The sequence below is a fragment of the Eubalaena glacialis genome, chromosome 12 (genome assembly GCF_028564815.1).
Source record: "Eubalaena glacialis isolate mEubGla1 chromosome 12, mEubGla1.1.hap2.+ XY, whole genome shotgun sequence".
Lineage (NCBI taxonomy): Eukaryota > Metazoa > Chordata > Mammalia > Artiodactyla > Balaenidae > Eubalaena > Eubalaena glacialis.
In genome coordinates this window covers 43,163,172-43,177,608 of record NC_083727.1, presented here as the reverse complement: position 1 = coordinate 43,177,608, position 14,437 = coordinate 43,163,172, and the positions used below count along the sequence as shown (strand labels likewise).

Sequence of the window (14,437 nt, the reverse complement as noted above, 5' to 3'; positions counted from 1 at the left end):
GTTGAGTTATATATAATTGATAGAAGCATAACGAGTGCCTTTATTAAATTTAGTTTTTTGCTGCTTTGTTGTCTTCTTCTTCAGGATAGTGTTATCTACTTATAGTTGATAATTTATTAAGGTTTTTTAAGTTCTACAAAACAGTGTACATGTAGATGCATATATAGCATAGTTTTCTAGGTTTTTCATGAATCCAACATTAATTTTCCAGCTTAAATACATTAACAAAATATACTAACAAATAATATTCACTGCAGTTCTAACTGTATTAAATTCAAAGAGACCTGTGAGGCAAGAGATATGTGAGTAAACTCGGAAGGTGCATGGCAAATGGCCACATCTGTTACTCTGCAGTCAGGTGAAATGGGAGCCAATTACTTCACTTTGACATGTCCCATTAAGGAGTGCAGTCCGGCTGCCCCTCTTTTTGTTACTTAGAATTTTTACTTACTCTTTGACAAAGCCATTAGATAAACGGTTTGTGTTAATGCTTCCAGTTTTCAATTGATGTTTTTTTTTTAAAAAACTATTCTCATCTAAAACCTACTCTTATCTAAAACCAAGATGTCAGTATGTTGCATCGAATTGTTAAATCACAACTGAGACAACCTGTTTCGATGACATAATACTTCTGGTTCTCAATAATACATCTTGAAGAGAAATCATGGAGTACTAATTATAAATTAACATATTTTAAGTGAAATGCTTTATGACAAATAAGGAATAACTTAAAAATAACATAAAAGAATTACTGAGGGTTTTCTTACCTCTGAACTGTAGTTACCAACTCCTTTTCTTTCTTTTTCTGGCATATTAGCTGTGCCTCATTTTCTTGACACTGTTTTTTGAACTCTTCAAGCCTTTTTTCCATTTCTACCAAAGTCTCTTGCAAATTCTTGTTTTTTTCTTCTAGAACTTGCAGCTAAAGAGAAATTTTTTAAAGTTCATGACACAAAGAATATTAAATATGTTCCTACTAGAAATTGATACTGGGTTCTCAAGAATTAATAGACTTATGGTTAAAGTTACACTATCTTCATTTCATGGATAGCACTTAACACTTTATCTCTTCCTTTGTGTAAAGGGAGCTGAGAGAAAGAGATTATGGAGAAGAGGAGAATAGGGTCAGAAATTTCTAGAAGACAGAGAAAAGTGAATGATCTCAATTTGGGGGTATTTTTAAAATTTTAATTGTGGCAAAATATACCTAACGTCAAATTCACCACCCTAACCATTTTTAAGTGTACAGTTCAGTAGAGTTAAGTACATTCACATTGTTGTAAACTAATCACCAGAACTCTTCTCATCTTTCAAGACAAACTCTCTACCCATCTACCTCTCTGTCCATCTACCTCTCCCCTCAACCCCTGGCAATCACCCTTTGACTTTCTGTCTCTATGAATTTGACTACTTTAGGTATCTCATACCTATTTTTATCTTTAATCTATTTATCTTTGTTTTTTTTTCTTTTTTTTAAATTAAATGTTGTCTCCTTTTCAATTCCTAGAATAATTACTGTAATCATTTTTTTAAAATTTAATTTTATTTATTTTTTTATACAGCAGGTTCTTATTAGTTACCCATTTTATACATATGTCAATCCCAATATTTATCTTTGTGATTGGCTTATTTCACTTAGCAAAACGTCCACAGGTTCACCCATGTTGTAGCATGCGTCAGAAAGTCCTTTCCTTTTTAAGGCTATATTGTGTGTATACATCACGGTTTGTTCATCCATTCATCCACTGATGGACACTTGAGGTACTGTTTGGCTATTGTAAATAATGCTGTTATGAACATGCATTGTGAATAAACACCTGTTTGAGACTCTGCTTTCAATTATTTTTAGCATATACCCAGAGGTGGAATTGGTGGAGCATATGGTAATTCTGTTTTCAATAGTTTTGAGGAACCGTCATATGGTTTTCAATAGTGGCTACACCATATTACATTCCCACCAACAGTGCCTGAGGGATTATAATTTCTCCACATCATCACCAATGCTTGTTACTTTCTGTTTTTTAGATATTAGCCATCCTAATGGGTGTACTATGGTATGAACACATGTTTTAAAATCTATAGTCCTCTCTGTTCCTGCTCAAACTCCTGTGGGTCCTTCTTTAGTTCCTTCATGACATCACCCTCTGTTAGTTTTACAATTTATAAATTAATGTAAACAGAGATTGTATTATAGGTCTAGAGTCTACAGAATAATGATACTCCATGGATTAGATCAATGATTCTCAACTGGGAGCGCTCTCCCTCCACTCACCCCAGGAGACATTTGGAAACGTCTGCTGACACTTTTGGTTTGGGGGAAGGGAAGGAGAAGCACTACTGGCATCCAGTAGGTAGAGGCCAGAAATGTTGCTAAGCATCCTCTAATGCACAGGACAGAATCCCACAACAAAAAATTACCTCACCTCAAATGTCAAGAGTGCTAAGATTGAAAATCCCATGATTCGTAAGATTTTGAGAAAAGACTGAAGAGTAGGTTTAATGGATTTACAAGTAAGGCTTCAAGAGGATAGGCCTCACCAGAGTTAGTAGAAAGACTTTGGATGAGGTACTGGTAAGAAAGGAAAATGGTCAGAAGAGAAGTCAGAGGAGTGAATGGAGGTCACAGATTAAAGTATAAGAAAGAATTTATAGAAAGATTAAGAAGAATGATGAAAACAAAACAAGTATCTGGAAAGATGGTCAAAAAAAGGTCTTGTTAAGCCTTGGTGGATCCCAGAGAATACTGGGAAAAGTCAGAACTGAGGTGCATGAGTGTGTGTGCATGCGGTGGGGTGTTACTGGTTTAGAAACTACCTTTTAGAGTAGAACAGTAAGTGAGAGAGTTAAGACAGATTCATTAGGAAGGAAACCGCATATTAATTAAGAACGAGAAAGATCTATTCATGCTCAGATGAACAAAGTTTCTAATTAAAGTTAATTCTAAAAACAGCAATTAAGCACACAGATTTAACTTACAATTAGCCAAATATACAACTAAAATTTTAAATTATAGAAATTTACAAAATGAATGAAAAATTATAAAAATGAAATGTCTAAAGAGTCAACTTAAAAAAGAATATGTTTCCCTCTCATTTAAAGATCAGCATTTTATTTCATGTTACCTGTAGACTCTGACTCTGTACATCATCAAGAGTTGGAAGATCAGCCAGATACTTTTCTAAGGTCTCAATTCTTCTCTGCTTTTCTTTATTCTGTTCAGATTCCTTCTGGCATTTCTTTTTCAGGCTACTGATGTATCTATCTCTGGTTTTAAGCTAAAGAAAAAGATTATGAATCTTCAGTGGTTTTGTCAAAAAACAGTAATATCAAAACCAACATTCTAATCTTAGGCATCACTGAATTCACCAACAGTTCCAGATATAGTTAACACCACTTCCAACTTAAGTATGATTTATCTTATTTCATAGATTCTAAGATTCACATTTTTTTCAAATTCTTGTATCACTGAAATCAAGAGTTTTGAAATTTTTATTTGATTTTACAATTGATGATATCCTATAAACTGCAGTCAGCCAGGCAGCAGTAATGATGTAGTTTTTATTGCCTGCACATGTGCAAATTTGGTCAAGGCTATTCATATCTTTGTCATTTCAACAGTATTATGTACATGTTGAAAGTGTGTTGAGTTTAAATCATATTTTAAATACCTTTGAAATGTTACATTATAATTTGGCATTGAAAAATGTTATTGCATACCCAGAAAGACAGTTTCAGGGAACAACTGAGAAATCAGTGAAGCAAGTATTCATCTCTGGAAGGATGACTTTAATTTCTTATTTATTGCAAAGTTATATGCAATGTTTTACGTGAATTAAGAAAGGAAGATATCTATAAGTAATTAAAGCTGTTTTGTAACTTACAGACTTACAAAGGAATCGCTTATCATGTACTAAAGCAAAGCAATCAAAGCCAGGGCACTTACCAAAATTACCAAATACTTAGGAACAAATAATGGGACTAGTGAGACTAATTCATACCTTACGCAAGACTATTGTTAAGGCATTGTGTCAAACTGAACTTGCATTATATTCTCTTACTATATGAAATAAAGATGTGCCTTACCATTAATGTCATCTTAGGACTGATGAAATATGCTAATTGAACACCTACTATGGAATATATACAATTCATGATCTTTAGTAAATCCCAATTTGTGTAGGTTGAACCTCAGACTTTTATGTACTATTTTTTTTCACCTTTCTACCTGAAACATACGATCTTTAAATTTTGTAGATATACTATCTCTAAAGCTCTTTCATAAGATCAATTAAAAACAATGTATACACAAATAGTTGCCTAAAAAGTAAAGTCCAGACTCACATTTACTTTAATTTACCAGTCTTCCAAACATTTAACATTCTTTCAGAAGCTTACAGGGTTCTAAAATATCTTTATAGCCTTTTCTCATATTCACCAGGGAAATAAGTACGAGTAATTAGTAGTATAATGGATTACTCTTTCAAATTTTATTAAAGCTAATGCTTGTCCACAATCTAGTTTCTTTCATGCCTTTTCTAACTTATTTCAGGTCCAATGTATAACAACTTTTATTAAAACAATTTCAATTGGAAAAACAAAACACAAAACAAATATACACTACCAAATGTAAAACCGATAGCTAGTGGGAAGCAGCCGCATAGCACAGGGAGATCAGCTCAGTGCTTTGTGACCACCTAGAGCGGTGGGATGGGGAGGGTGGGAGGGAGGGAGACGCAAGAGGGAAGAGATATGGAGATATATGTATATGTATAGCTGATTCACTTTGTTATAAAGCAGAAACTAACACACCATTGTAAAGCAATTATACTCCAATAAAGATGTTAAAAAAAAAAGAAAAAAAAACCCAATTTCAATTGGAAAAACAAATGACATCACATTTCATCTATTCATTACGTCAATAACGTTAGGATTCACTTAGTTCCTTGGGTAAGGAGCAACAATGGTAAAACACACAAAACCTTTTACTGGGGCTTTCTTAGGACTAAAAGCAAGTGTGCTGGTGTGACAATTTAACTTTTGATCTATCAGAACTCACAGACTGTTGGCCCTGGTCGTGACCTGAAAGACCATATAATCCTGCTCTTGCCTTAGCACATGACCCTGTAAATTACAGAAGTAAACATAACTAACCAGCCTATTTTTACTACATGCTCCCTAATTTACACTGAATTGTTTGTGTCTTAAATGTGACATAATTGTTTAAGTGACATAACTGTGTCCTCAAAAAGCAACCACTAGAATAAGTTAGTCATGCTGTCTTCTTCTATGCAAAGGTGTCCTAGGTTTCTTCTTTTTCTTTGGTCAATTCTCTTCTTTGCTATCATGTCAAGCTTGCTGCTCTTGATCACAAATCTCGGCCAACACTCTCCTATTGGATACCATCTCTGTTATTTGTGGCCACAAGCTGATCACACATAATTTCTGGATCTTGGTTTTTTGGGGTTTTTTTCCAGCTCTGTTCACTGATGAGAAGCTCTTTATTTTTTGTTTTTTGTTTTTTTAACTTCCAAGTTTTATGTTGTTGCAGATTAGCAGATTAACAGAGGTTACTGAATTCTGAACTCCAGTAATTACCTACAGGTAAATGAGGCATCACTAATAAATCTTTCCTATTCTAGTTATAAAAAGTTAAGTTTTTCTTTCAAGGAGGTATTATGCAATACTGAGATCATTCTTAGAAGGCAATTCCCCATTTTAGGAGAGGTTTACAAACAGGTTTATTTTTCTTCATTTTAAATACAATTATTAGAACAAAATAGATTAGGGAGAAAATGTTTTCCACTAAATTTTTATAAATTATTATTAGAACCAAGGCATCAGCTGGAGAGTTAAATTGTCTTGAATTTTACTTCCAGCTTTTCAACAACTTCTATCTACATGCAACTGGACAAATTACTTAACTTTTCTCAAAATTTCAGTAACCTCATTTTTAAAAAAATGGGGTATAGTATATACCTCATAGGGTTTCTGTGACACTAGGACTGAATAAGAAAATGCATTTAGTGTACATTAACATACTATCTGGCGCATAAAAGAAAGTGCTCAACAAAGAGTAACTTCCCTTGTTATTCTTACCACATTAAATGTTTTTCTGTCTTAGAATCAGTCTTGATCAGGGTTACTGAGAGTAAATGCAGAAGGAAAACAATGCAATCTAATCTCATGTGGGCCCAGGGTGCTGTTCAGTTGATGCATTATCAATAAGTCTAATTTTCTAGCTTCTACACTCCCTTCAAGAACTCAAGTCATCTCCATGTCCTCTGACACAAAGTCTACCCTCTACATTAACCCCACTCCTCAAGTTCCACTGGTATAGACACTTCCATTCTTAATTGTCTCACTTCACAGAGAGGCTATTTCTCTTCTTTTCCAAGAGGAACTCTTCTACCTTGGCATCTGTTATCAACATTCTCCTATTTCTCCATAGGAATTTGGTCCATCATGCACCCATTCTGACATCTTCGATATCTCTAATTATTCTTTCCCTAGTCCTTTGTTGGGGTTATCTCATTCCCTTCTCTCCCTTCGTGGCAAAAATCACCTGAAAGCATTTGTTCATTCATTCATTCATTATGCCAGGGACCATGGCTGGTGCTACATATGCTACAGTGACACATTCAGATACATCCCTGCCTTCACAAAACTTACAGAGGTATATAAAAAACACAGCAACATTCAAACTTGTGCTGAGAACAAAATGCTTTAAGCATGTATAAGATGGGGTTGGAGGGAAAATATGTTTAAGTTGAGACTTGACAAAATATTGATAAATAGGTAACTGGAGAGCAGGAAAAGAGAGCCAAGTGTGCATCAGGCAAAGAGGACACTTTATGTAAAGAACCTATACCAGAAACAAGGTCGAACCTGCTTAACAACTGTAAGACACTATACCAAGACACAGTGTACCAGGGGGAGACTGGTAGAGCCCAAGGCTATATAATTAGGCAGGCTCTTTCAGGTCATAGAAAATATTAAATTCTTATTTTAAAGACAATGAGATGGCATTAGTGGGTTTTAACCAAGTAAGAAAAATGACTGGATCTTCATTTTAAAAGGTTCATTCCTCCATACTATTAAGAATGGATCTGCAAGGCTGTGGAGCACCTGGAACTCACTCATTGGTAGTGGAAGTGTTAAATGGTACACACACTTGGGAGAACCTGGGTAGTTTCTTATAAGTTAAACATCTACACTATGAACCAAATGACCTAGAAATTCCACTATTAGGAATTTATCCAAGAGAAATGAAAACCTATGTATACAAAATAAAGTCTAGTACAAGAATGTTCACAGGAGCCTTATTCATAATTTTCCCAAACTGCAAACAATCCAAATATACACTAACAGGACAACAGATACATTGTGAGAGATCTATATAATGGAATGCAACTCAGGGATAGATAGGAACAAACTACTGATACATGCAACAACGTAAATAAATCTCAAAGACATTAAGGGAAAGAAAACACACACAAAAGAACATATATGGTAGGTATGACTCCATTTATACAAAGTCCAAGAAGACTCAGAACTAATCTATAGTGATAAAAAAGTGTTTCAGGGACCTCCCTGGTGGTGCAGTGGTTAGGAATCCGTCTGCCAGTGCAGGGGACACAGGTTTGAGCGCTGGTCCGGGAAGATCCCACATGCCACAGAGCAACTAAGCCCGTGTGCCACAACTACTGAGCCCGTGCTCTAGAGCCTGCAAGCCACGACTACTGAGCCCACGTGCCACAACTACTGAAGCCCGTGCGCCTGGAGCCCATGCTCCGCAACAAGAGAAACCTGTGCACCGCAACGAAGAGTAGCCCCCGCTCGCCGCAGCTAGAGAAAGCCTGCGTGCAGCAATGAAAACCCAATGCAGCCAAAAATAAATAAATAAATAAATAAATAAATAAATAAATAAATAAAATTTATTTAAAAAAAGTGTTTCAGGGAAGGGAAGAAGACTGACTAGAAAGAAGCACAAGGGAACTTCCTGGATAACTGAAATGTTTATGATCTCATTGTAGATAGTGGTTGTATGGGTATACAGTTGACCTTTGAACAACAAGGGGGTTGGGTTGCTGACCCCCCATGCAGTATATAACTTACAGTCGGCCCTCTGTATCTGCTTTTTCCTGCACATCCTCAGATCCTCAAATTGTGTAGTATTTACTACTGAATAAAATCTATGTCTAAGTGACCTGCACAGTTAACCCATGTTGTTAAAGGGTCGACTGTATACTATTAGCAATATTCATAAAAACTGAACACCCAAGATCTGCACATTTGACTGTATGCAAATTATGCTTCAATCTTTAAAAGTATAATAAATAAAAGACATAGAATTACAACAACAACAACAAAAGTGATTGGAGAGAACGGGAGAACAGGTAGACAGGGCAAGGGTGAATTCAGAGATACCAATGAAGAGGCCATTACAAAAGCTTTGCCAAGAGATAAGAACCTGGACTAGGCTGGTAGTGTTGGACAGGTCCTATATATTTAGAAGACAGGCTTGATTAACTTAGTAGAGTTTCTAGCATGAGTAACTGAATACACAGCAATGAACATTGAAGAAAATGTTGTTTTATGTCGTTTGAGAATAGGGCAGTCAGAAGGTAATATTAAGAACTGATTTTAGACATGAGAAGTCTGAAGTATTTTGAAGACATCCAATTAGGAGCTGTCTCATAGGTAGGTAACATATAAACTGAAACATTAAGCAATAGACACAAAAAATAATAAAAGATGAGAAAAATTTAGATAAAACATAAAAATATATTTTAAAAACCGCATCCACTGAATCTTCACAATTTTCACACAATCTTTTAATTAACAAGTCTCAGGTGAGAAAACATTTTAATCCCTCCCACTTATGTATGACCGATGGATATTTCCATAGCTCCCTCCAGATTGTGGTATTAGATAAAGCCCAAAAAATACACAAAAGAAACAAGAAACAGTACCTGTTTCAAGGTACTTTCAAGTTAGCCACAATAAAATACATCATATAGCTGAGAAAGAGAAACCATGTAAAATTTGTCAGTTTTTTGGAAGATAAAAATTTTAGCTTGTGTGTGTGTGTGTGTGTGTGTGTGTACTGACTCAAAAATGTCAATGAGTTCTCAATTAATAGCTCCAAACCTGCCTACAGAAATCATGGTGACCGCCTCAAGATCACTTGAAGGGAAGGTTAGTTAATAGAATAATAAGCTGGGTATAACAAGAGAAATCTAAAACCAGTTCTGCAACTAAGTAGTAGCTTAAGGATCTATGCCTCTTCAGTAAATCAGGGCTAGCATGTATCCTTATCTTACTTGATCTTTAATGATACGATAATGGAATGAGATGAAGTCTGTGAAAATACTTTAATAAAGGCAGAAAGGTCAAATAAATGGACAGATGTATTGTGTATATAGAGGTATCTGGCTTTCAGCTACTTATTCTGAAGCAAGGGCTTCAGCTTAAATAACGTGAAGTCATGTGCTTCTGAAAGAAGGACCACTTTCATTTACCAATCCTTCATATTCCACATTACAAAGATACAGGGCCCAAAAAGGAAAAGGAGAACAGTTATTGGTGTCACATCTCAGTGTAGACAACTAACTTAAAAAAAAGCTTTACTATTACTTAGAAAGACATAATATAATACACAGTGGTATTTTTATCTCTCAAAAAAAAATGCCTGGATTTTTGTAGATAGCACAGGGTTTCTCAAAAGTTACTGTAAAACTAATCACTTCAATGTAAATAAAACCTGGTATGACACCTGGCATAGAGTAGATGACAAAAAAATCATAGGTTGAAGGAATGCCCTTGACCCAATTCAACTTTACTAAAAATACCTACCTTTTCCTCCAGTTTCTTCTTCTCTTCACTAAATTGGCTTATTCTTTGTTTTAGAAACTGATTGAGCTGTAAAACCTCTTTCTCAGTAGATGCAAGCTTTTGCTCAAGTTCCTCTTGCTGGGAATGGGATGTTGACTGTTCTGAAAATGAAGTCTGGATGGAAGTATTCTCATATTGTGGCTATTCAGAAAGAAAAAAAAACATAGGTAAGACTTTAAAAGTTTACCTGTCTGAACAAATGGAAAGAAATTAGAAATGAGTTACAGTACAAAGAGCAAAAATAGCCTTTAATGACAGACCTTGGCATAAATCCCAGTTCTCCTGCTTCCTAGTTATGTGCCATGGTCAATTCAAATTCCTTACCATCAACAAGTTATGTAAAGTTCCTAGCACACAGCAGAAGCTTAATAAAAAGCAGTTATTATTTGGTTAAAAAGTATCATTAGAGTATAAAAAGTACATTACAAAGAAGTGAAATCTCAGGGGAAATAAATAAAAACTAAAGAAATACTTCCTCACAGGTGATCATTTTTTAGCTAATATTAAACTCAGTAAGTATTAATAGAGTGTTTCCCCTAACTAGAAAGTAAGGTCCATGAAATCAGGAATTTCTGTCCATCTTAGTTGCTCTTATATCCCTATTTCATAGAACAGTGACTGGCACAAAATAAATGTTAAAAAATAATCGCTTAATGAATAAGTGTATTATTCTTTTCATGAGCAAGGCTTTGAAGGAGAGTCAGACAAAATCTCTTCCCTCCCCTTCTCCCTGCAGCATTACAACCTGGAAGGGGAGGGCAGGAAATACAAATATTTCCTCAAACAAATTAGAATGTGATAAGAATGTGATACCAACAAAGTAATGTGAAAGTAAAGAAACAGATTATTTTTCTATTTACTAAGCACATATGTTAGGCATTGTGTACTGGGTAGTCAACAGTTAATAAAACAAGGTCCCACCAGTTTAATAAAGTGTCACACACAAAAAGACAACAAAAACTGCCTAAGTGCTAGGATAGTTGTATGTGTAGTAGCTATGGAAAGGCTTTACAGAAGTGAACTTGAACTAGGCCTTGAAGAACTCATACTTTTTCAAAAGGTAGAGATGCAATTCAAAAATTATATACACGGTATGGTACTGGCACAAAAACAGACACATAAATCAGTGGCACAGAATAGAGAGCCTAGAAAAGAACCCATACTTACATGGTCAATTAATCTACGACATAGGAGGCAAGAATATACAACGGGGGAAAAAACAGCTTCTTCAATAAATGGTGCTGGGAAAACTGGACAGCTACATGCAAAAGAATCAAACTGGATGCTTTCTCACACCATATAAAAAATAAACTCAAAATGGATTAAAGACTTAAAATGTAAGACCTGAAACCATAAAACTCCTAGAAGAAAACACAGGCAGTACACTCTGTGATATCAGTTTTGGCAATTTTTTTGGGATTATGTCTCCTCAGCAAGAGCAACAAAAGCAAAAATAAACAAATGGGACTAAATCAAACTAAAAAGCCTTTGCACTATGAAGGAAACTATCAACAACAAAAAGGCCACCTACTGAATGACAGAAGATAATGGCAAATGATTTATCTGATAAGGGGTTAATATCCAAAATATACGAAGGACTCATACAATTCAACATGAAAAAAAAAAAATTAAAAAATGGACAGAGGACCTGAAAAAACATTTTTTCAAAGAAGACATACAGATGGCCAACAGGCACATGAAAAGATGTTCAACATCACTAATCATAGGGGAAATGCAAATCAAAACCACAGTGAGATACAACCTCACACCTATCAGAATGGCTATCATCAGAAAGACAACAAATAACAATAAAGTGTTGGCCAGGATGCAGAGAAAAAGAACCCTCGTGCACTGTTGGTGGGAATGCAAATTGGTGCAGCCGCTATGGAAAAACAGTAGGTCAGTTTCTCAAAAAATTAGAAATAGAACTATCATATGATCAAGAAATTCCACTCCTGGGTATCTATCTGAAGAAAACAAAAACACTTAATTTGAAAAGATATATGCAACCCTGTGTTCACTGCAGCAGTGAACAACAGCCAAGATATGGAAGCAACCTAAGTGCCTATCAATAGATGAATGTATAAAGAAGAGGTGATATCCATATCTATCTGTCTATCCATCCAACAGAATATTACTCAGCTATAATATAAGATGAAATTTTGCTATTTGTGACAATATGGATGGACCTAGAGGGTAATATGCTAAGTGAAGTTAAGTCAGACAGACAAAGACAAATACCATATGATTTTGCTTATACATGGAATTTAAAAAACAAAACAAATGAACAAACATAACAAAACAGAAACAGTCATAGATACAGAGAACAAACAGGTGAGGGAGATGAAGAGGTACAAACTTCTAGTTACAAAATCAATGAGTCACAGGTATGAAATGTGCAGTGTGAGGAACACGGTCCGTAATAATGGAATGTCTTTGTATGGTGACAGGAGGTAACTAGACTTAGTGTGGTGATCATTCTGTCATGTATAGAAATACTGAATCAATATGTTGTGCACCAGGAACTAACATAATATTGTAGGTCAATTACACTTCAAAAACAAACAAACAAACTCATAGAAAAAAAGAGATCAGATCTGCGGTTACCAGAGGCAGGGGTGGGGGAAGGGGAAGTGGATGAAGGGGGTCAAAAGGTACAAACCTCCAGTTATAGGATAAATAAGTACTAGGGATGTAACGGACAACATGATAAACATAATTAACACTGCTGTATGTTATATATGAAAGTTGTTAAGAAAGTGAATCCTAAGAGTTCTCATCACAAGGAAAAAATATGTTTTTTTCTTTTTCTTCTATTCTGTATTTGTATGAGATGGTGGATGCTCACTAAACTTACTGTGGTCATCATTTCATGATGCATGAAGGTCAAATCATTATGCTGTACACCTTAAATTTATACAGTGCTGTATGTCAATTATATCTCCATAAAACTGGAAGGAAAAAAATTTTGATTATATAAACAGCATTTATCATGTGCATGGTATTTCAAAGATAACCGACTTAGGCACTGCCCTTTACAAACTCAAATTCTAATCAGAAGCATAAGAGAAACCCTTAGATAATTATATACAGGATACAATATAGTATGGCAGCCAAAGAAAAGCCATCTTCAGTACAAAGTGTTGGAAGGTGGGAGGATAAATGAAAAGGGCATGGGGAGAATGAGGGAAAAGGCTTTACTGGAAAGGTGGCTTTTGGGACAGACTTTGAAAATAAGGAGGATTCTGGCAGGAACAGAGAAAGGAAGAAAAGCATTCCAGAAAGAACATTTTAAAAAGGTAAAAGATGGACTATATGCACAGAGTACCCATAAAGTATAGGTTACAAGAGGGGTGAATATAAGAGAAAATTAAAACATCTACGTGAGACCATACTTTAGAATCACAAGGTTCAGAATTCAACCTTAATTCATAGGAAATGGGAATCCGGTGATGGTTCTAGAACAAGAAAGTGACATGTTTAAGAAGTCTGTGAACTCTGTTTTGTAAATCTCTGCATTCCCTAGCACTTACCGTAGTGTGTAAACTCTTAGTAACTTTAGATTAAAGGGAAAAGAAAAGAGGGAAAAGGACAAGAGAGAACTATAACAATTGGAAGTAATGAACAAGATGAATTAAAGGATATGGTGAATGGATATGAATATATCACTTTAAGAAATTATCCTAACCTATTTAGCTGAAAAGCCAAGGAGCTGAACAAGAACACTGAGAACAGAAGGAAGAAACTCTGGAAGCAGAAATGAGAGGATTTAGAGAAAATTATTTTTTAAGGTGTGAATGGACAAGAAATGTTAAAGATAACTAAAGGTTCGAAATTCTGAGTCTAAGTAACAGGGAAGATCATATTCTGAGCAGAGGTAAGGAGGTCATGTGGGAGAACAGGTTTAAGCAAACGTACTTAATTACAATTAGAGCCTACTGATATTAAGATGCCAGTTAATATCAATTTAATATTAAGATACAAATATATATGAACATCAGGCAAAGAGATGGGTCTAGAACCCAGAAAAATGGCCAGGATAGGCTAGGAAACTGTAAAAAAGTTAATACAGATTTACAATTTCCCATCAGGCGTATAATGAGCTCAGAAATTGCCAACCTGTTTTACCGACAAGTAAAAAGCTGAACAAACTGAAAAATCAACAACTCTTCTTATATCTGTCAGAGAAGTGAGGTTATCGGGCGAACTGCAACCCCCAAAAATGGAGAAACAGGCAAATAAAGAAAATCACACTTACTGGAACAGAATTATCCATGGGAACCAGTGCTGAAGTAGGAAAACCAGAACTGTAATTGATGAATTTGTTGGAGGCTCAGAGTGAAGGTCTGAGAGTCAAAAACTCCAGGGGTACCCAGTCATAGGGGACACCCAATATTCTTGAATTATACCACTAGAAGCTCTACCAGGTCCTCACCATGAATCCCTTTGTGCTTCCAGCAGAGGGAGGAGAAAAGAAACCATGCTGAAATGCCAAAGCTCTATGTTCTTCTTAACAAGGCCTGTCCTCAGGAGAAACTACTTT

The 14,437-nt window shown here is 35.3% G+C and overlaps 1 protein-coding gene across 2 annotated transcripts in view; it reads right to left on the bottom strand.

Annotated features, from left to right (window-relative positions):
* Nucleotides 1-14,437, bottom strand: part of CEP85L (centrosomal protein 85 like) — a 153,590-nt gene that overhangs the window by 26,212 nt on the left and 112,941 nt on the right. For both annotated transcript variants that reach the window (XM_061207074.1, XM_061207073.1), the window contains exons 6-8: nucleotides 9,856-10,035; nucleotides 3,123-3,275; nucleotides 768-922 (exon numbers count right to left, since the gene is read on the bottom strand). In XM_061207074.1, coding sequence (XP_061063057.1) covers nucleotides 768-922; nucleotides 3,123-3,275; nucleotides 9,856-10,035 — 488 coding nt within the window. The remainder of the gene's footprint in view (nucleotides 1-767; nucleotides 923-3,122; nucleotides 3,276-9,855; nucleotides 10,036-14,437) is intronic.